The sequence below is a fragment of the Anas acuta genome, chromosome 26 (assembly GCF_963932015.1).
Source record: "Anas acuta chromosome 26, bAnaAcu1.1, whole genome shotgun sequence".
Classification (NCBI taxonomy): Eukaryota; Metazoa; Chordata; class Aves; order Anseriformes; family Anatidae; genus Anas; species Anas acuta.
The window spans coordinates 3,221,603-3,244,004 of record NC_089004.1 but is presented as its reverse complement, the minus strand read 5'-3'; the positions used below and the strand labels follow the sequence as shown (position 1 = coordinate 3,244,004).

General features: G+C 47.9%; 1 protein-coding gene and 2 non-coding genes across 5 annotated transcripts in view; 2 read left to right on the top strand and 1 right to left on the bottom strand.

The window, feature by feature from the left end:
• Positions 1 to 4,402: 4,402 nt before the first annotated feature.
• On the top strand, positions 4,403 to 4,475 carry TRNAV-CAC (transfer RNA valine (anticodon CAC)). Its single transcript has one exon. It is a non-coding gene; the product is annotated as a tRNA-Val (tRNA).
• Positions 4,476 to 4,753: 278 nt separating this feature from the next.
• TRNAG-UCC (transfer RNA glycine (anticodon UCC)) lies at positions 4,754 to 4,825 on the bottom strand. The gene has a single exon. It is a non-coding gene; the product is annotated as a tRNA-Gly (tRNA).
• Positions 4,826 to 5,210: 385 nt separating this feature from the next.
• The window catches only part of DPP9 (dipeptidyl peptidase 9), a 21,602-nt gene continuing 4,410 nt past the window's right edge, over positions 5,211 to 22,402 (top strand). The window contains exons 1-16 of one of the 3 annotated variants that reach the window (XM_068661977.1): positions 5,211 to 5,393; positions 7,423 to 7,510; positions 10,528 to 10,630; positions 10,727 to 10,781; positions 13,627 to 13,739; positions 14,798 to 14,971; positions 15,182 to 15,350; positions 15,512 to 15,625; positions 15,933 to 16,061; positions 16,553 to 16,614; positions 17,111 to 17,211; positions 18,703 to 18,880; positions 19,603 to 19,768; positions 19,870 to 19,949; positions 21,462 to 21,614; positions 21,817 to 21,952. In XM_068661977.1, coding sequence (XP_068518078.1) covers positions 7,455 to 7,510; positions 10,528 to 10,630; positions 10,727 to 10,781; positions 13,627 to 13,739; positions 14,798 to 14,971; positions 15,182 to 15,350; positions 15,512 to 15,625; positions 15,933 to 16,061; positions 16,553 to 16,614; positions 17,111 to 17,211; positions 18,703 to 18,880; positions 19,603 to 19,768; positions 19,870 to 19,949; positions 21,462 to 21,614; positions 21,817 to 21,952 — 1,789 coding nt within the window. In that variant the 5' untranslated portion in view covers positions 5,211 to 5,393; positions 7,423 to 7,454. Of the gene's footprint in view, positions 5,394 to 7,422; positions 7,511 to 7,813; positions 7,867 to 10,527; positions 10,782 to 13,626; positions 13,740 to 14,797; positions 14,972 to 15,181; positions 15,351 to 15,511; positions 15,626 to 15,932; positions 16,062 to 16,552; positions 16,615 to 17,110; positions 17,212 to 18,702; positions 18,881 to 19,602; positions 19,769 to 19,869; positions 19,950 to 21,461; positions 21,615 to 21,816; positions 21,953 to 22,402 lie in introns of those variants that run through there. The other 2 variants (XM_068661975.1, XM_068661976.1) reach the window with 2 other exon arrangements.

Sequence of the window (22,402 nt, the reverse complement as noted above, 5' to 3'; positions counted from 1 at the left end):
ATACCTTTTAGCAACATGTCTCATTTTGGCTTGATGCCTTTGGGGCCACCTCCCTACAACAGGCACTATTTCCGTGCTTAATTACACTTACTGTTGAAAAAGGACGACTTATTTTTAGTCTGTATCTTTCCAGTATCAGCTTCTGGCTGGAGTATTGGACTGTCTGTGTATGCGTGTGGAGAGCTGTATGCTTAAATCAGCCTGGGAACTGCACAGGACACTGGGGGGCAGAAGATGGCCCACAGAATGCCTGTAAGTGTTGTTTGGTGTGGTTTCTGAAGTCATTAATATGTGGACAAACAAATTAAGGGGAATAAGAATAACTGCTAATTCAAAGTTTAACCTAGTTGTCTCCATTTGGCACTGGCTGGCACACACAGTCAGCTCATTGGCTCTCTTTTTATTATCAGCAGCTGAAATTAAAATGCGTGTAATTCGAGCAAGAAAATTATGACTTTGTAATACAATAAACATTTTGCTAGTGTGATAAGTTTTGTCTTTGTTTACAACCTTTATTTGCAAGTGCCAAGGAATATCATGGTGTCCCTTGATTCAAAAAGGCCAGAGAACACCGTATTAAACATTTGATTATGTCTTTCAACTGTTCCACACCCGTGTTTGCTCCCATTAGCAGTTCTTTGACCAACCCTAGCAAAGTGTTACCTGTAGCACTCTAACCTGGCTCACAAAAGACAATTCAGCAAGAGAGGTTTCTGCCTGGGTGACTTACAGGGCTGAACTCTTGCTTTTAAACTTACCTGACCTTCCTTTGCATATGGATATAGCAGGATAAACTCATTTAGATCATGACAACAGCTTGCTCAGCCTGGCCTGAAAAGATCAGGCTCTTATTGATAGCTCTGAGCACATTGTTATCGCTACAGCAAGCATGCTGCTCTCATGTTCTCCCACCGCCAGATAAACATGAACATCTGCATAACTATTGTAGTAACAGCAGTACTAATATTAATGATACTGGGGTGAGAACTGGGTCTAGCCTCCAGTGCTTGTATTTTCCTGGGCAACCACCTCCAGGACTCCTCTCGGATGTCTTTGAGAACCCGGGTTAAGAGATCATTTTGAAGGAGTTGCTGAGTTTTCCACCAACACACCAATCGATAAAAGACAGGGTAGGATTTCATAGCACACCAGGTATTCACGCTGGGTGTGGACTTTCAATGAATTTAGAAGGGAATGAAATTGCAAAACCTAGTCAATGTTGTGGACTGATACCCAGGACTCTGGGGCTTCATCGTACATATGCCTCTGACTTGCTGCATGCTCCAGAAAAATTACTGTCCCATTGCATTTTTTTTTCTTTTTTTCATGAGGAAGAACAGTGTTTCTGGGCCTGAGGTATAAGAAGTCTGTCCCCTACAACAACAGCACCAGAGGAAGTTTCTGCCCCCCTTCCACCCTGTATGATCGACTGGGGTTGCACTGGTGCTCAGGAGGAGGATGCTACGGCTCAGCATCGTTGTCACCCCTCCGCCCCATAACCAGTTATAATTAAAGACCAATTTCCACAGGACGCAGACGCCTGTGCTCACATGCCCCTTGGTGCGGCAGAACAAACTAATATTTTGTTTCTGCAGAGCCAATATTTGACCTCTCTGTTCCCTGCTGACCGTGTGCCCCCTTTTATGTCTCAGCATCCTGCGCTGGATGCGGTGCCTGCCCCCCTGCTATCACTCGCACATCCAGACACCCCTCATCTCCCAGCACCCATCAGCTCCCAGCATCTGTGCCACTTGCTTGGCCTCTTTTCCTTTATGCTGCTCCCCTCCACAGTCGTGTGACTGCTATTGTGTGGTCCCTGCCACACAAAAGCTAGCCTGACCTAATTTAAATCAGTGCTATTGAAGCCGTTCTTGTTTTATCTCCCAGCACAAGGGCTGTGCTCCCCATTTCAGAGGTAGCACAAATGAATGCCTAATTGGGGGGGTATTGTGCAGGCAGTGTTGTCTCCCAGCCCTGATTGTCAGCTCTCCTGCTTGATGGTGCTCTGAGCTCCCCTCTCTTCTAACAGCCACGCAGGCTGTTTAGAGAGCAGAGGGAGGAAGAGGGGAGAATGGGACTCTGCAGGCATTGCAGCATGTCAGACAAACAAAGCAGAGCATGGCCACGTTCAACGCACTGGTGAAAAGGCTAGCTGGGGGAGGGTTCCCTTGTTCAGAAAGGGCAGATGCTGGTGATAATGGTAGAGAATATCCATCCTTCACCTCCAAATAACCCCCCTGCTTTCTTTTTTTTTTTTTTTTTTTTTTTTTTTTTTTTTTTTTTTTTTTTTTCCCTGCGTATTTATGTGGCAGTCTTTCCTAGAGCTCTGAAGACTGCCCTTGGGGAGGGGAGGAGAGGCAGAGGGGGCTCTCATACACGAGCCGTGCTACAGGGGTTGTAAGTCTTGGGAACAGAGGAAGTGGGATAGGTCAGGGACTGCAGGGGAGACTGAAATGCTGCCGGCCTCTTTGTCCTCCTGGGCAAAGTTTGAGCAGTCACCAACAACAGACCTTTGTAAACAAAGTGAGGAACATCCCCAGGAGCTATTCCAGTGAGTGGAAACCAGCATGAAGAGGGACCTTTGTCTGGACCCTCAAAGCCACAGTTGCACAGGCAAGGAGGATCCAAAGCCCAGGACCCATCCACGCTGTTTGTCTCGGGGCTACTGGAGTCTAACGCTGCCTTAACGAGGGACGATTACAGTACAGGTTTGGGAGCTAATATGGCAGCGCAATGTCTTTTGTCTAATTCCTGCCTCCCACAGGTACCTTCCAAGAGCTTCCTCCCTGGGGCTGTTTGGTCTGTTCCTCTCCTTTCTCTACTGATCGCCTGACTGGAAGGGAGATCTGTGGAAGAAAACAAAACCCAAAGCATTTGAATCATTTCACTGATGTCTTGGTTCGCTACAGATTTGCTTGCTTCTGCTCTAGGGAGAGGACTTTGCCCTCACGTATTGATCAGGTTTGCCCCCAGCACGCTCAGGTGATGCGCAGTGCGAAGGTTGCTACCAGAGTCCTCTCCTGCGGGCTCTACCAGCTACAGGCATAAAGAGTGCAATACCGGGATATTAAACAGCAATGTGCAGCAAACAAGTCCCAAGGGTTCAGGTTTGTTATAGACTTTAATGTAATGTTCTAATCCTTACTGCCAGTCAAATAAGAATAAAACACCACCAAGTCCTGGAGTTAAAAGACGTGTGACAACCTCCTCTCTGTCCCTTTTGGCCCCACATCAAGAGATTAGCCACAAAATCGTAAAATTAAAAGTAGCTCTGAGGTTCATTTATTTCTTCCGTATTTATGATTCATTCCTCTTCTCTAAGCTTTTCTCTGCAGCCAGCAGAGCAGAAAACACACTTCAGCAGAGAAAACAAAACAGGAAAAAATGAATTCTCTGATTGCCACCCAATTCCGAGAGCTGAGGTTTTATGAAAAAAAAAAAAAAAATGGCCATAGGAGTGTGCGAGTTACTAACATTGCATTAAGATAAAGATGAGGATGGGGAACCGGTATATTCCTAGAACCATGTGGGGCTGGCAATAGGGACTTCACCCAAAGCTTCGGGGATGGGAAAGCCATTACCCTGTGGCTGCCGGTGTCACATCGCCCTGCTCTGTGCTGTCCTCGTGCACAGCTTGGAGAGACACAGGTGATGGGCACAGAGCCTGGCCCACTGTGCGCTACAGAAGCTTCACTTGAAGGGAAGGAAACGTCCCCAGCAGCTGGGGGACCCCAAGGGTCTGTCCTTTTACTCAGACCCCCCCCAGGCTGCCATCCTCCAGCTGTCCTCGCCCTCCCTGCCTGGCAGGGAGCTCTGCTCCCTGTTGCCACTATTCTACCGACATCTGGTGGCAGCTGCCTCAGCAGAGGAGCTGCTCCTTCCAAAGGGCCCCACTCGCGCCCTTGGTGCCCAGTGTGGGGTCTGCGCCTCAGCCTTGGGCCTCGGTTGGCGGGCTGAGGCCATGATGGGCCTGGAGGCCGCAGCCTGGTTTTGGGGGCCCCACAGGAGGGCACTGGGGCACTGCTGGGGTCCATGCAGTGAGGAGCAGGGTGTGAGGCTTGGCTACACTGCTGTGGGGAGAGGCTTTTTGTGCCCCATGTGGCAGGCAGCACGCTTCTTGTGGGGCTGCCCTTCTGAGGTGAACAGCACCAAAACACTGCTGGACCCAGCGGCACACCCTGCTTTGACGCCTTTTGAGCACAGCGGGCCTCTGCAGACACTAATTATTCATTAACTCTAATCACACTGAATCCTGAAAAGTGTTTATTTTTATTTGGGGGCGGTTTGGCTGTGGGGCTCGCTGTGAGATGCAGCAATTTGGGGCTGGGGGTCGGAGGGGAGCCCCCAGAGGCGCTGCCAGGAGCCGAACATGGGCGGCTGTGGGGGCAATCACACCAGGCGGGTTTCCGTAGTGTAGCGGTTATCACGTTCGCCTCACACGCGAAAGGTCCCCGGTTCGATCCCGGGCGGAAACACTTCGTTTTATACTTCATCTACACATTTTTTTTTCCTTCTTCATTTTTAAATTTTATTTTATTTTGCTTCTCTCTCCCGGCTTTATTTGCCTCCTCACAACATCTCAGAGCCTCACGGTTTCACGGCAGAAATAACAGCCCTCGGCTGCTGGCCGCCAGGGCACGGATGGGCAAAACGCCGCCGAGTGGGGCCGATTTCCGTGCAAGACGCGTTCTGGGGCGGTTGTGAAATTTATGGGGAAAAATTAAAAAAGTACAAAGGGAAAAAAAATCGGTGCTGCGTTGGCCGGGAATCGAACCCGGGTCAACTGCTTGGAAGGCAGCTATGCTAACCACTATACCACCAACGCGCTGTGAGGAGCCTTCCCGTCTCTCCCCTCAGCAACCTCCTCAAGCCGGGCCGAACCACCTCGCGCCACCGCGGGGGGCGAATTTAGATATGGAAGCGTCCAAACAGCGCAACGAGAGCACTGAAAGATGCTTTTAGGGCTGGTTGCGGGTGTTCGAGGCGAGGCCGTGCCCTCACCGTGCGTTATTCCCCTCTGCGCCCTCATTAAACCGAACAGCTCCTCCCTCCCCCCCCCCCCCCGTTCTCCACAGAATGGTTCATCCCCCCTTCCCCAACCCCTCCCTTCCCCTGTGCGCGCTCCCGCCGCGCCGCCCGCCTCACGCACGCACGCGCGCGCGCGCGCACGGGGCTCACTTCCGGCGCCGGGCCAAAGGTCGCGCAGGGGAGGCCGCCGCCCGCCGCCCGCCCGCCCCCTCCCCCGGGCCCCCCCCCGGCCCCTTCCCCCTCTCCCCGCCCCGCTTCCGGGGCTGCCGGGGCATGGACCGGGACTGACGGAGCCGCCGCCGCCTCCCCCCTTTCCCCCCCCCAAGTCCCCACCGCCGCTCAGGGGGAGGTCGCCGAGCCCCGGGGTGAGTAATGGGAGGGGGGGGCGGCCTCATCCCTGCCTCAGCTTCGGCCTCGGCCTCAGGGAGGGGCAGGGCTCGGCCTTTGGGGGGAGGGGGGGGGCACGGAGGCCGCGCCCCTGTGGGGGAGAGCTTGAGAGAGCTTGAGGTGAAGGGGGGTTGGGGGGGGTGTCCGTCTGCCCCCCCCCATGGCTCACACCCCCCCGTTCCCCCATAACCTGCCCCCATCCCCATGATTTGCCTCCCCTTCCTAATTGCCCCCCCCCCCCAATAATTTGCCTCTATCCCCCCCAGTAACTTCCCAACCCCAGTAACTTGCCCACCCCCCCCAGCGCTGTGGGTTCCAGCTCCCCTTACCCCAGCGGTGGGAGTTTGCCCCCCCCCCCTTCCATTCAGGGGGTCCCTGAGGGGCTCGGGGTTGTTTTTCTGCCCCCCGGGGGGGTGTTTTGGAGTGGCCACCAACCCCCCTGTGCCTTACACCTTCTCCTGCTCTCCATGACTTGTGTCCCCCCATAACTTGCCCCCACTGTTTGTCCTCCAAAAGGTGAGGAGGGGGCTCCGTGGCTGGGAACAGGGGGGTGATGGGGATGGTTCCCCCCCCCAGGAGCATGTCCTTCCCCTCCTCGCCTCCCCCAGAGGACCAGGAGCTGGCAGTGCCTCCTGCCCCAACCCCACGGGGCTCCAGCTGCTGGCAGCCCTTCCCAAACCTTGTCCCTCTCTGTCACATCGTGTCCCCCTCCCCAATTTATCCCACCCCCCAGGTGCTTTCCTTTAGGACAAGGTGCTCTGAACGCTTCCAGCCGTGACAGGGCCACGTTTGTAGGGGCTGTGGGGTGGCTGTGGGGCCGTGGCTCATCCCGAAGGCACCTGCAGCCCCCTCGGGGGCTCCTTGGCACGATTCACGCCGGTGCCTGGCCTCTCACGGCCGTTCTGTTCCCTCTCCTTTCTCTGGGCTTAGCATCAGAGGATGTTATTGTGCCTTTTCTCAGGGAAACGTGTGATCTGTGGTGGGCGGGATGAGGTGTTCCTCTGAATCATTCAAATCTCAGAATAATGGAGATTAACAGGGACCTGGGGAGCTGCCTCCAAGCCCCTGCTCGACGTGGGGTCAGCTGGCCCCGGGTTACTCAGCATTCCTCAGCACCGCTCCTGGGGCCGTTTGTGCTCGCAGTGAAGATTGCCTTTAAATTATCCTTAAATTATCAGGTGCTGTTTCTCAGCCCCCCTTTGTTCTCCTCTGCAGTTCAGGAACTTCGCCGCTGATGCTTTTTTTTGTGACCCTTTTTTTCCTCTGCTGCTCCGTGAGTGTGGTCGTGCTGGAGATGGGGCTGCTGGGCAGACCGGGGGCCGCAGCAGAAGATAGGGCCAGGGCTCGGGTGTGTCCGTGATTCAGAGCTCTCCTGAGGAGACAAAGATCTTTGTACTTCAGTGTGCTTGGGCGCAGAGGTGGTGAAGGCAGTGCTGGCCTCGAAAATGGGCTTGTGCAGTGAGCCACATTCCTTCCGTGGCACCAGGCTGAAGGCAGAGGGAAGCAGTGTGGCATGAAAGGCAAGTTCTGGTTCTGTATCCCAGGTGGGACTGGGATGCTGGCAGCGGAGGAGCTGCCGCCCTTCTGCCTGGCTCCTGGTGGTGGCCTTTTTTTGACTCTTGTGAGTAACTGCAAGGATCACACTTCTCTTTTCTGTGTTCTTAGTGCTCCTACTTCAAGTTTCAGGACTTGGGGAGAGGCATGAAAGGGCTGCTCTTGAGGTTTCTCAGATTGTAAGAATTTTTCAGGAAGGAAAGAGGCAGGCCCAAGGGTTCGTTGATTCTCATTGTTCAGGTGAAGAAATCCCTCAGTTCTGTCCGGGTTGTTAGTACCTGGCGTGTGCTGGCAGAACGGATTTGAGCAGCAAAGCACAAAGCGAGGACTTTGGTTGTGCCTCTGCAGTCAGCTGGATGTGTGACCTACAGAGGATGCTTTTATACGGCTGGATTCCTGTGACAGGGGAAACTGCAGCTATATGAAGTTTGTTTTTTTCATCTTCCTCTCTAGTTTCCTGTCCTGCCCAGCTTGCTGAGTAGTTAATGCGGAAGATAAAGAGGGTTCGTCTGGAAAACGAGACTGCAGGAAGTTGGAGAAGGTAAGGTTCCCTCTAAGTTTCCAAGTTACTCCCGGGGCTCTTCCTCACCCTGTGTTGTGTGCGACACACCAGTAAGCTCCTCTTGGGGTAAACGAGGCTTCTGAAAAATCCCATGGATAGGATTTTGCCTGGGGAGATCTATGTCAGGAGCTGGGGGTCAGGAAGTGACTCAGGGAGCTAATTTGTTCCACCGGCTCCCAATACCAGGCTTTACGTTTTTTCCCTGTCCGGATGTCCCCTGCTGTCCTACCTGCCCTTGCTTGATGTCCTCACGCTTTCATGCTCCCCCTCAGAGAGCAGTTGGTGGATGTTTGCCTGATGCACCCAACCTCGCCAGGCTTGGCAGAATTAAGAGGGTGAGTGAGCTTGGAGACACCTGAGGGATAGCTGCATGCTCTGGGAAGTGGGGCTGGCAGTGCTGCTGCATCAAGAAGCATCCAAATGATTGCCTCAGCACCAGGACTGCGAAGGACAGCCTTCCAGGGAGGTGTAAATCTCACGTGTGCTGCATTGATGTGGAAGCTTTGAGGCTGTTTAAGGTTGTTAGAATCAGTGTCTTGGTCAAAATCCCCTCTGAGTAATTTCATCCCAAAATTCACTCTGCAGTTTCCGTTGGATAAGTTTCTCCTCATGCTACGCCATGCGTGGTGCTGCCAATACTTGTTATATTCTGGCCAAGAGATGGCTGTAGCAATGGATGAAGCAATTGGATTTTTATTTTACCCCGTGTTGTGGCAGGACCTAAGTTTTAGGAGACTCTACAACGCTCCAGATATCACTGTGGTATTTTCCATCTGTAACTTTGCCTACAGGTGAGGATGGATACTTCTCCTATCCCACTGTTTTACTTCAAAATCACCAAGCCTATAAAAATACCAAGCCAAAAGTTGTGCCTTTTGCTTCTTTAGTGAATCATAAAATCATGGAAAGAGTTTGGAAGGGCTCCTGACCTCCTGTCCTGTTTCGGGCAGTGACCAGCGTTACGTTGGTGCAGTGAGCAGGAGCTGCCTCTTTGGAGACCTTAAACCTGCAGCTTTCCCTCGCGAGAAGGTTTCACCAGCTGGGAGAGAGTGACCGCGGGGTCAAGTATCTGCAGCCAAAGCCAGATTATTTTGATCGACTGACTTGACCTGCACTGGGGTTGAGTTGAGAGAATCATCCCCAGCCGAGGGGTTTTTGCGGTCTTGTCATGTGTTTTTGATAGGCAACGCTTCTCCCTTCAGATGAGATTTGAGTTGCTGTAATGGGAACCCTGGATATGGAGTCAGCAGATAGATTGGAGGCTGTAGACGCTCTCACAGTCTCAGAACATCCCGTCACGTTCTCTTCTGTGGTTTTGGGCTTCCTGCCCGACTTTGATTGGATTTTTTTTTAATTTATTTTCAAGTTGTGGATTGTTTAGATTTTTTTTACTGCTGGGCGGTAGGTACCCGGAGCTCCTCCAGACTTATTTGAGGAGCTTTTTCCTGTTGTTCCATTATTATCCGCATGTTTTGTACAATTTAGTGACTGAACAATTTGAAGGTAGCACTACTGCCCTTGTACTGTGTGCCTGTGGTTTAAGGAAGTCAAGGTGTACTTTGGTTTAGGTTTCCTCATCTCCTCCAGTAATCGGCTAAAGTGCCAAACTGGGTGAGAACTTCCTTTTAGAAAGTTTGTTAGAACGTGTAAGCTGGCTGGGAATCCTTTAGAAACACTCAGAGGTCTCAAAAAACACTCACGGCATAAAATGGGCATGAGTGAATGTTTTCTTGTGGTATAAATAACCATTCCCCTCTTCCCTGATTTTATCCACTGGAAAAGAACTTGTTGTGCATCTTCCTGAGGCTGGAGTCTTCAAGATTTGCTTCGTGTGTAATCCCTGATTAATATTTAAGGATGACAGCTACATCTCAGAAGCTGCTCTCCTGTCAGAATGCAGGCAGCTGTCCCAGAAGACGAGCAGCGTTCAAGAAATACCTCATTTGAAAAAATGTAAATCTTGAGGCTGCTGAGAAGGAGGCATTTTTTCTGGTATTATCCTTAGTCACTGGATTGCCATCTTGATGATGAGTCAAAGGTAGCAATTCCGTCTCCATGGAGCAAACCTCTCTAGCCCTGTTTTTTTGCAGTAAACTGAAGTTCTTCTGAAATTCTTTGAAACAATCTTCCAGATAACCCCCTGAAAACAGCGACGGTGTTCCTGTGCAGGGAAATCCAGCTTCTCAAATGGGGTGACAGAAACTGGTTTCCCTAGTCCTAGGCTCATTCCTGCTTTGTAGTAGATTACATCACTGACCTTGGGCAAGTCAGTTAGTCCACCTCTCCTCAAATTAACATTTGCTGTAGTTGCATGTGGAGGCGTTTTTGGTAGACTCTAATTCAGTAACTGCTAGGTTGGAAGCCCATGAGGAATGCATGCCACACTTTGCAGGATATGACAAGGGTCTGTTACTGCTGTCTTCTTGCAGCCAGCAAAGCCAGTTACACTGTTTCTTCCTGTTTTGTCATCGATTTTGACTGCAGTAGCTCCTCAGGTAAGTGAGCTGCTCTGCTTAGCACTTGCAGAGGTTTAAGCCTGATCAGGCTTGCCTTCAGGGCAGGAAGGAGACTTCACTTACGTGGTCTTCCAGGACAGAAGTTTATATGCCTTTACCATTGGACATAGCTTTGATGATTTACCCATCCAAATTCCTGGGGTTGCTTTTCGTTGAGTCAAGCTGATTAATTGTTTTCTGCACCAGAATCTGCTTCTTGGATGTTCTTCAGCAGCTTGCTTCTAGAACTAGTCCTGGAAGTGAGTCTTTTGAGCTTAGTATCTCCGCTTACAGGACTGGGTATGAGATAGGAGGTGGACTTTTCCCTTCGATGCAGTGATGTATGTTTAAAACGGAGTCCTTGGGTCATAGAATCCTAGGTCTGTAGTTTAAGAAGTGCCTTTTCTGTTATGCTTGTTACGTGCTTAGAGCTTTCTCTAAGCAACAAAGTGTACCTGCTTGGTTTTATGGCTTAATTCTCTCCCTCAACTCCTCCCTCAGTTTTTTGTCTAGTTCTGAAGGGGAAGAGAAGATGACTGCAGTGGACGCGCTATCAGACAGCTCTGAAGTGGTCGAGATGGAGGATGTGCCTTCCCAATTCCAGGTGCAAAAGCATTCTTGGGATGGGCTGCGTGACATTATTCACAGCAGCAGGAAGTATTCGGGCATGATAGTGAACAAAGCTCCCCATGATTTCCAGTTTGTCCGGAAAACAGAAGAGTCCAGCCCGCACTCTCATCGTCTTTATTACCTGGGTAAGCCAGCATGCCAGACGCTGGGTGTGAGTATGGTGTGGGAGAGCATCCAATCTAAACAGGGGAACGAAGGATGGGAAGCGTCTGTGATTGAGATAGGGGAACTAGGATGAAGTAACATTGCTCAAGATTGCACGCTCGAATCTGTAGCAAAGCCTGGAACTGAGCAGAGAGCTCTCCAGAGCCAGATGAGCGCTCTAACTACAGGCTTGCTGCTTGGCAAAAAAGGGAAGTGTTCGCTGGTCAGCCCTACCTAGTGACAGAGGTATGAATGCAGGGTAATTTGGTAACCAGGCCAGTACAGTGGTGGGCTGTTCCTCAAACTCAGGACTGTCTTGTGCCTCTCTGACTTAAGAGAAGCGGGATTTACTTGATAGGTTAACCAGGCTGACTTCCCAAGAAACTCACTGTCAGTTTCTTGGATTACTAAATTACTAAATATATATTAAAAATTCAAGGTGTTTTGGGGGGACACACACAGCAGCAACTTGTTTTCCCCCTGCTTTGTTAAGCATTGTATAGGTAGAATGCTTTGGAAAGCAGGAGAAGAAAAAGGCTCGCATCTTTCTTAAGGTAGGATTGAAAGCCAGCAGAATATTGTGTTGTACAGGTCCATCGTTAGACTTGGAGCTACAGTGTAATTAGTGACAGAGTGGTTGGATTTTAGTAGCTGGATAATTTTGTGGTTAGGAACATGGGCAGCTTTATGGACTATAAAGGGTTTGTTACGCTTTGGGGCATGAGCTGATCTTTACAAGGCCAGTAAAGAAATTGCCCAATGCTCCATGGAGCTGATTGCTTTCCTAAAGTGACCCTGCTTTTTTCTTTTTTGGTTGTTGAGTGTAGGTCACTGTAGGACGTAGGATGCTGGATTCAAGGGGCTGATTTGTTTCATCGTTAAGCAGCTCCTGTGTGTCAGAGACTTGATTTGTTACAGTCCCTCGTACGTTCTCATTACCCAAGTGCCACTGTAAAGGGCAGCTTCCAGAGTTAGCATGTTTTTCTTGTTGAGTCTGAACAGCGAGACTTAATTTAAAACTGAATGTTTTTCAAAGCCACCTTGACTTTGATACAGTTTTTGATCTGGGTGACTAAAGAATTAAGGTGTTTTGAGTGGCTAATTTAGTATATTTTTAATGTTCTTCTCTTGAATAAAATGGCAACCAGAGCAGCTACTGGCTGGTCAGCATTCTGCATGGGTTTTACAGCAGCCAGAACTACGAAAGAAGTTAAACCAATGCCTGTTCAGTGTTTTCTTCCCTAAGAAAATGTGCAGGGCACAGAGCACATTGACCCAATGTTTAAGATCAGTACCTGCTGGGTCATACTGAGGTACATTTCTCAGGCATTCCTTACAAAGTGGAAGTGCCGATCCTTCTTCTTGCCATATCAAGCATTTTTTGGTTTGTCTGCCATACACAGCGTGTGAAATACTCAGAACCCTTTTCAGTGGTTCTTATTTAACACCATCATGCTATTCCTGTCCCAGTGATAGACAATATTTTCAAAGTTTTATGTGAATGCTGTTAGTGGCTCTGTGTTGGAGTAGGATGAAGACTTCTGAAGAACTTTACTGTAGGAACTGAATACTTTTCTTCACTGGGGAGCAGTTATCATGTTTTTTGGGGAGGAGGGCAATATTTTTCCTAAAGATGCTAATTGACTGTAGTCAGTCTGAGGTCACTGTAGAAAGTAGTAATAGAACAAGGAGAAATGAAGTCCGGGTCACAGTCACATGAGTGTCAAATGTGTATATACAGTAATTTGTTCCTATCTGCAGTTCGTTCAGTTTGGGCATCTTAAATCATTCCTGGGCTGTCCCCGTAGACTTCTATGGTGTATCACGGCAGATGCTGCTTATATTAAACACCACATGCTCAGCACTTTGGCGTTTCTGTATCTCTGAGGATTATATGCTCACATATTGCTTCGCTTCCTGAGTACTTATTAATATTTCAGTTTTAATTTTAAGTAACTGCACTGCTGGGTTAACAGGCTCAGAAATCTTTCTGTTCTGCCCAGAACGCGTGCAGAGCAGATAGTACCAGGGCACGTTTCCTGTGTTAAATTCTGATCTGGGGAATCTCTACTGCAAACACAGAGGGCAAGTTCATGGTCCTTGATTCTGTTGAAAGTGCCAGAATCAGTTTCAGGGTATTCTATGTTTTCTCGGTTGTTTTGGAAATTGGATGAAGGCCAGTAGCTTATACGATTTGACCATAATCAAAAGCTTATGTAAAATGACAAGGTCTTTTTACTATGTAGAACACTGTTTTACATCTGAATGGGCTCTCCAGAGCTTCCAAGTTTTTCCTTTCCCTCTCTCAGCCTGGTGTGTTGGCCTGAATGAAGTCCCTGTAGCAAATTTCTGGCTGAGAAACATGGAGAGTAATGTTGAGTCACCCATTCAGGGAGTGGTTTTTTTCAGAGTGGATCTAGGGCGTGGGTTGAACAGTCCAGAGAGAGGAAAAATGGATGCAACCAGCTCTGAAGAGGTTGGTTAGCATTAAATCTTGCCTAGAGAAGTTTCTGTTTAAAGCTAATGTAGTTGGATAGTATTCCATGATTGAACTGAGAGCTGCTTGGAAATGACAACTGGTAAAAGCCTCTGGATTCACTGAACCCCTCTGCAATTCCGTAAGAGATTAGTTTGGGTTGGGAGAGACCTCAAAGCCCCCCCCGTCCCACCCCAGCCATGGGTACAACCCCTTGAGCCAGTCCAGGCTGCCCCCAGCCCCATCCAGCTTGGCCCTGGGCACTGTCAGGGATGGGGCACCCACAGCTCGCCTGCTGTAATTAAGATTAACTGATCTTAAATGGGATGTTGCTTTTGTCCTCTTAATAGGAATGCCATATGGTAGCCGAGAGAATTCCCTTCTTTATTCAGAAATTCCCAAAAAGGTACGGAAGGAGGCCTTGCTACTCTTGTCATGGAAACAGATGCTGGATCACTTTCAGGTGAGTAGAAGTGTGAAGAGTCTGGGTTGATGGTTCTTGGGAAAGTTGGCTGGTGTTGTGGGGCTGGTCTGGTGAGTGCTGCTCTGCTGACCAGTGGAAGGAACAGCGTAGCAGTTTTTAAGGCACAGGTCGGTGTTTATAGGAATGTGGCATTGATAATTGCTTTATTTCGTAATACAAGATAGTCACCTGTGTGTGCCACGGAGCTGACAGCGAGTGTGAAACTGCAGCTGATGTGGCAGGCAAAGGGCTGAGCTAGCAAAGAGGTCTCTGTAAGCTAGCATGTGGCCTGCCTCAAATTACAAGCTATCAGGACACTGCACCTTTCCTCAGTGTGCCTCCACTGGGCTCTTAAGATGCTTATTAATGTGCTTGCTGGAATGCAAGTTATCTACTCTGCTTTTAAGCAAGTTGGGAGAGTTGGATTCAGCTGCTGCTTCTGCTCCATACTGGATTGCAAGAGAACCAGAAGGGGTGAATTTTCCCCTTTCTGATCACAGAATCGTAGTGTTCTTTGTCACCAAAGGTTTTGATGAGCAAAGGAGCAGAGGGTGTTGGTGTCCCTTCCATTCTGGAAAGGTTCCTACTGGAAAAGAATTTAGCTGTCTTGACCCCATTTGGATTGCTAGTCCCCTTCAGGGTAATTCAAGATCCCTGGAAGAGGTTTCGTGTGCAGTATCTGACATGGAAACTGTTTGTGAAGGGCTGTAGATAGCGTCATTAAGTTAATTGGTTACATCTGATTTGCATAAGCAGAGCAAGTGCAGCTGTCCTCAGTTCATGCTGAAGTACCATCTGCAGAAATGATGGATTGGCAATTCAGCTCTTGCGTAGAGGGAACTTTGGGGCTTGCAGTTGGTTTATTCCTCCTGGGCCACACCTGTAGCCTAGGGTACAGTGGTTTTGGACATGTGTGATAAGACTGCTGACTATTTTGGGTGGGTGAATTCTATTTAGGGCATTCACAGACTACCTGGTGCCAGTTTAAAAGCGTTCTTCTGTTGTGAAAGTTTCTCTCCTTGCAGATTGTTTCAGATTTTCTTTTCTTTCAACACTAGGCAACCCCTCATCATGGAATGTATTCTAGAGAAGAAGAACTCCTGAGAGAGCGCAAGCGACTTGGTGTCTTTGGTATAACATCTTACGATTTCCACAGTGAAAGCGGCCTATTCCTCTTCCAGGCCAGCAACAGCCTCTTCCATTGTCGAGATGGGGGCAAGAATGGTTTCATGGTGAGTCTGTTAATGGTTTTATGGCATCTGAAACGGACATAACACTTTGGGTTATTGCACTTGTGTGTCTGGTTATGATAATTTTTGTGTCCTGTCAGGACTATGTTTGTCCTCATTTTGTGGGCTGTACTATATCCAGGGCTTAAAGTCTTTTAGTATGAAGCTGGAAGATGATTTGGTAAAGAGCTGGTTGTGTTTCTGTTGCTGTAGGTGTCTCCGATGAAACCTCTGGAGATCAAAACTCAGTGCACAGGGCCACGAATGGATCCCAAGATCTGCCCTGCTGACCCTGCCTTCTTTTCATTTATTAACAACAATGATCTGTGGGTAGCAAATATTGAGACAGGAGAGGAGAAGCGAATGACGTATTGCCATAAAGGTAACTGGTCCTTCTTGCTGGATTCAAAAGAAAATTCTGACAAAAATTTGGGATGAAAAAGCTTATTTCTTCATGGCTTATTTCTTACAAGGACATTCTTCTTCTGGATCAGCTTTTTCCAAGGTGATGTAAATGCATTCTGTTCTTTGTTTCCTGTCCAGGCTTATCCAATGTTCTGGATGACCCCAAGTCTGCTGGTGTAGCCACTTTTGTCATTCAGGAGGAGTTTGATCGGTTCACAGGCTATTGGTGGTGTCCGACAGCTTCCACGGAAGGTCAGTTCTGCTTATCAAGTTCTGACACTACAACTGCGGCTGGCCCCTCCTGTGAATGATATTTTGAGCATGGCTTTCCTTTGGCCTTAGTTTGATCTGTTTCTGGAGAGGCTGCCAGGAGGAACAGAACACTGAGGGGATATAATTATGCTCTGAGGAGCATTTGCAGGTAGTCACTGGGAGCTGTGGCTATACAGGAGATGTACAAAGCTGTTGTTCTAGGGTGTACCACCACAGTGCTCCAGGCACGTCAGAAACAGTTGAAAAACAAAACACTGCAGCATACATGCCTGGTATCTTTTCCTAGGTTCAGAGGATTTAAAAACACTGCGGATCTTGTATGAGGAAGTAGATGAGTCAGAGGTGGAGATCATTCATGTTCCTTCACCTGCCTTGGAGGAGAGAAAAACAGACTCCTATCGGTACCCCAGGACAGGTAAGTGAAGCACCGTGGGGCTGTTAATGCAACTCTTGGCTCCTGCTGGCTGAAGTAGTGGAATTTGTGCTATAAACATTGCATGATTAACCTAAGTCCTTACCAGGATTTAGAAGCTGGTTGTAAATGTTGGGGCCTAATTGAGTCTCCGAGCCCAAAGCGTACTGCAGAAGGGAATGGGATTTAAAGTTCAGCCTAGATGAAAGGATTGTTGAGAAAAACAAAATATATCTGACGGCATGTTCTGGAATACATTTTGAATGCTTTCTTCCTCCTGAGAACATATGCATCCACCTAGGCAAGGCGAAGGCAAACTTTTCCTCTACCCAAAATACCTCTTGTGATGACAGCGGTGTTTGCTCGCACTCATCATTTCTTATTCGTGTACTGGCTTACAGCCATTTCAGTAGGGACCAGGCTTGGTTCTTATCTAGAAGCTGTACTGGATATAACTAGAGCTCATCTTGGTATTCTGTCACTCCTTTTTGCAGGCAGCAAAAACCCCAAGATTACATTAAAACTGGCAGAATTTAAAACGGACAGCAAGGGAAAGGTAAGTCGCACGATGGGTTATTGCTCAGGAGGGCTGACTGCTTCTGGAGCTCCATAGAATTAAGAGAAGGTCACTAGGGAAACCTAAATAGTGTTAGCATTTGTTTTCATCCTCTTGTAACACTTGATTCTCCAATGTGTTTATAAGAGTATCGTTCTGTTCGAGAGGCAGCTGGGAGAGGAGAGGAAAGTGAGAAGTGGAATTAGCCTGAGAGACCACACTGTCAATAGCAGAGCTTGGAGGGTTGAAGCTGGATCTAATCCCGGGCTTCATTCCATGATAGTATCCTTCTCTGTGGCTGAATGCCAAACTCATGGTGCTTTAAAACTTGTTTTTCCTTTCTCTTCTTGCCATTTGTAGAAGGGTTTTCTTCTCCTGGCTTTGCCCTTTCTGAAGCCAGTAGATACAACTGCCTTATTCTCCCATTCCACTGAGCTTCCATATAAGCAAGTCTGGTAGCAGTCTGATTTGATATTGAACCTTCCTTTTGCTGCAGATTGTGTGCGCTCAGGACAAGGAGCTGGTGCAACCATTTGCTGCGTTGTTCCCGACTGTGGAGTACATTGCCCGAGCTGGATGGACCCGAGATGGCAAATAGTACATAAGTTTTTCTTCCAAAATAATGCGCCAAAGGGCTTCCCTGGCTGAACTGTTCTAGGCCTTCAAGATTGAGTTGTATTGTAGCCACACGATACATTGTGTTGTGTTGTAGCCAGCTTTGTAATGTAATCATGAGCTGTTTTTAAAGCCGTGAGTGTCGTAAATGGCACAAGAGAATTTGGCTTCTTCAGTGTTTTTAACATCCTAAAAGTGGGAAATAATCAGATGTGGGCGAGGGTGACGAGCTGTAGGTTTTAATGCAGAGCTGCAATGACAAAGGGAAATGACAAATGAGCAGCCCTAGGGAATTACTTTTGAGTTGAAGATGTTTAACACACTTTCTGATGAAAGTGAGAACGTACTCTAAGCAATCGTATTGTTGTTTGTTGGTCCAGTTTGTGATCAACGCCAAATATATCAAGGGTAAATGGGCAGTTTTGTGTGCTGCGATGTCCTTCGTGCATATGTGGAGAAAGGACTGCTCAATGACCAGTGTACTCCCATAGCTCGCTGTGCCTCAAAATGCAATGCAACAGCCTTGTGCTGGCCAGCCTTGCCTGAAGTAGTTACAGAATTCACACTGCTCTGGTTGGTTTTAATTTTTTGAGGGAAAATAATTAAGAGCTGTAAAGCTTGCTTTACTCTTAACTAGTTTCTGTCCAGATCGAGTTAAGGTGACTTAACTGTCTCTGAAAATTGCATTCTGTAACTCACCATTAATAACTGTCTGCTCTGGAAACTAAATTCATGCAGCTTTGCAGAAGGCAATCCCATAGGTGGCTCTTGCGTTCTGCGCCAGAGCTTATCTAAATGTGCTGAATACATCAGTTCATGAAATCCACAGTTGCTGAGGTGCTAGGGGTAACTGGCTCTTTTGAAAGTCTGTCTTAATGATGAAACTTCCCTTGATGCACTTCCAGGCCTTGGGGTAGCCGCACTATGCAGCAGTGGCTTGCCATCTGTCATGTTGAGAGGCCTGCAGTGCAGCACCACTTCAAATGACTCTCCTTGGAGAGGAACAAGGCTGAGACTGAAGCGACTCCTTCACTTGGCAGTTGTCTTAGGTCTGTGCCTTTCCCTGCTAGTGCAGCGTGCAACAGGGAAGCTACAAATGAATTACTTTAGCTTCTCTTTACTTTAGGAACTCGCTAGAAAGCAAATGGTGCTCCTGACAGAGGGGCTGTCCAAGGAAGAGTTACGTTTTGGAGCCATCGTTCTGTTAACTGGTCCCTTGGAATAGACACTGGCAAATCTGTCAGACATCTTGTCTGAACGATACCCCTGTGAAATACCAGAGATGTCTGGCAAATACATGTTTGTTGGCAAAGCTTCCAGGAGATTAGAAAGCAGCGATGATGAGGAAAGCTTTGCATTCAGATGCCCAAATCCTTTCTGCCAGCGGGGGGAAAAAGGGTTGCATGTGCTGAGTGTTACAAAGGGACGTCTATTCTGTGGTACTGACATTTGCCTCCACCTTCTTTCCCCCAGTGCCTGGGCTATGTTCCTAGACAGACCTCAGCAGCGGCTGCAGCTTATCCTTTTGCCTCCAGCACTCTTTATTCCTGTCCCAGAAAACGAGGAGCAGCGTGCTCAACTTGCCAAAACTGTGCCAGAAAATGTCCAGCCATTTGTGATCTATGAAGAAACCACTGATGTGTGGATAAATGTAAGAGGCTCGGGGCTGGGAGGAGGGCACAGGCAGCCCCTTCCTCCCCCACAGTGAACCATTTTTGTGTTTGCTGCATGTCTGGTTTTAGTCCATGCTCCAGCAGACTGCTTTGCCTCTCAGTATTGCCAGATTTAGTGTTAATTTAGGGGGTCTGATAAAACCATGAGAGACTATCATGCACTCAGCATTGGAAGAGGTGAGAATCCTGCCGTCTCCTCACAACTGGAGCTATTCATTTAATTCCTGCTAGCATTCTCAGTGAACACAGGCACTTTGGACACCGACACTGAGACATAACAGTGCCATTCTCTCGGGGTTATTTTAGAAGAAGATTAAGTGGCTTCTTGAAACATGATCCTAATCTGTGGAATTTTAACATATTTAGGCAGGCGATGGACGTATGGGGCAGGGAATAAACTTTCTTGGTGCTGGCAAAGAGACCTGAAGGTTGTGGTGTGGCATTCCTAAGATGTCAGAATAGCAACCACCTTGTGGGACTTCCTGAGATGTCTAGCTCAGAGGTCTTCCACATGGGCACAAACTTTTTGTGAGAGTAGCAAAGTATGGAAAGGCTTTTTCCTGCCAGCAGTTCATCTGAGATATTTTCCTCAGTGCCAGCTCCTTTCCTGTGAAAGCACAGGATTTTAGCACTGACCTCCTTGGCTGTATCATGTTGTGTCAATAGGAATCACTCATGGCTCTTCTGCCTTGTGTGACAGGTTCATGATATCTTCTATCCTTTCATCCAACCGGAGGGAGAGGAGGAAGAACTCTGCTTTATCCGAGCCAACGAATGCAAAACAGGTTTCTGTCACCTGTACAGAGTCACAGCAGTCCTCAAGCAAGGCAGCTATGACTGGGTGCAGCCATATGTCCATAACGAGGGTAAGAGCCACACTTTGTCAGCGCATCAGCTTTGTGTTCTCCCTTTGCTTCTATTATCTTTTAGGGAAGATGATAATTTATTTTCACATCCTTTCTTTTAGATGATTTCAAATGTCCTATAAAAGAAGAGATTGCCCTGACTGGTGGGGAATGGGAGGTGCTGGCAAGGCATGGATCAAAGGTATTGGTTGTTCATTTTCTCTTGCAATGTTGCAGTTCTGCATTGTCTGCTCAGCCCTGGCTTACGCCCTCTGTTACACCTGGGACCAGCTAGAACTACTTAAGCTTCACTTTGTTTCTCTTTTTTTATTGCTGCCCGTGCTTTTCCCAGAAGTGCTGTAGCCCAGTGCACGTTGAACTGATTGCCTTTTTAATCAGGCTTCAGATTGCTCCTTAAGTAAATCCCATGAGTGAGTCAGACTGTAAAAAAGGGCACAAGTCTGAGGTTCAACAGTAACAACAAGCCCAAGCCCCTCCACAAAATTGTTGTCTTTACTGAAGCATTTTAACCCCAGTGAGTACTTGTGAATTGGGAATATGTCCTAGTGCTTAGAATGAACTCCTGGTCTCCAGCTGATCCCTTTAGGAAGAAGGCAGCTGGGGAGTATAAAGCAATTTAGAATATGAAGGAACTGTGTCTGTTATTGGTTGTGGAATAGCCAGAAAGGATTTTTTATTAATCTTGTAGAACCTAGTTCCATTTTGCTTCAGGAATTAACTCTGAGTCTGATCTTTAATGCTCCCAGGTGATTTCTGTCAAAATAAAGACCTTGTCTGTTCATTTCCAATTAATCTGGATTTCCACTTCGCACTTTTAAAAGGCCTACAGCTTCATATGTTTGGTTTCTGCTGCTTTTCCTCAATCTGCAATTAACCTGCTGTCCCTCCCCATGTGGATTCTCACTGTACATGCTGTTGGTTTTGGCCACGGCTCTTCCCTTCATGTGCTATGGCTAAAATTGTGTTAGCAGCAATTATTTTGATGCATTTGTTGCTCCACAGGGCTCTGCCCGGCTTTCCTGGCCAATTGGGTTGGGTATTTCTTCCCTGTGCTGTCCACAGCACTCTTCAAACTGTGTGTTAGCTAGAAATAGCACTTGGGCTTCAGCATTTGGAAACTGCAAGGTAGAAAACAGTTCCGTTACTGTTGCTGGATCAATGCAGTATTTAAAAGCTGTCATTTCTATTCCTGGCTGGCCAGGTGGTTTTTAGAAACTGCTTTATTTTAAAAATGTATTCTAATGTGACTTGAATTTTGGTACTGTTAGGGCTATTAGACCGATCCCTCCACAGATGGGAATTCATTATCACAGTTGCTGGAAAAAATACTCATATACCCTTATAGCACAGACTTATTATGGGAAGACACCATTTTTAAGCACAGAATTTTCTGGTTTAAGCTACAGTGAACAGGGCCCAGCTTTTTAAGCTCTTTAATAAGCAAATGCTGTAAGTTTCTCAAAAAAGCTGGGTGACCTCCTTTCATTACTTTGGAATATTTGCAGTTCCCCATTTGTGTTGGTCTGAAGCCTATCTTATAAATGGGTGCTGTGTACTGTTCCTAATGCTGCAAGCAGTCCGTCATGGTCTGTTTGTGTTTTAAGCTGGCTCTGCCTGGGGACAGACAGTTTGAGCTGGTAAAGGAGCAGTAGTTGTCATCCTGCTGTCACTGAGCCCTCTCTTCTCCACCTAGATCTGGGTCAACGAGGCTACGAAGCTGGTGTATTTCCAAGGCACAAAGGACACCCCACTGGAGCACCACCTCTACGTAGTCAGTTATGAGTCTCCTGGAGAAATTGTGCGGCTTACCACGCCAGGCTTCTCCCACAGCTGCTCTATGAGCCAGGTTTGTTGGTTCTTAGATACCAGGTGCCCCTTTCTCCTGACTGACAGGGAACGTGCCGAGTCACGACCAGTAACACTTACTGACCCTTCCTTTGTCTTGGTTGCTTGAGACGTGGGAGCTTTTGTCTGGGAACTGCATGGAGAGTGGATGTGGGAAATGAAAGACCTCGCTCCCCTCTAACTCTTCTCTCTTTCCTCTATAGAATTTTGACATGTTCATCAGCCACTACAGCAGCGTGAGCACTCCACCTTGCGTGCATGTCTACAAGCTCAGTGGCTCTGATGATGACCCGCTCCACAAGCAGCCCAAGTTTTGGGCCAGCATGATGGAGGCAGCCAGTAAGTTCTGTAGAAAGTGTCCGTGCTGAGTTCTGTCTGTGATACGCTTCCTACTAATGGTAGCCAAAGGTGGTAGAGAAGGAAGTGGCTGAAGTAACTTCATTTTATGGGGAAATGAATTGAATTATCTTGCAGGGGTGATACCTCTAGTGGATTGCTCATCAAGGAAACAGTACACTGGCTTTCAAGATGTTACAGTTTCATGGTTTGAGTGAAAGCAGTGGTGCAGGATTATTTGATTATGTTTTTAGGTGTTTCTTTATTTGTTCTTTGTCTGAAGAGTGGCAAATATCTGGGAGGTCGTGGCTACCTCATTTCAAGGCTGTAGCCGTTAAAGGCTTAGACACAATTCAGAGCGGTACCCGAACCTTTTCTGCAAATGCTTTTTCCATTTGACCCATTTATGTGCTTCCCACATCTTGCTATTATGGCACAGCATGCCTTGCCTGA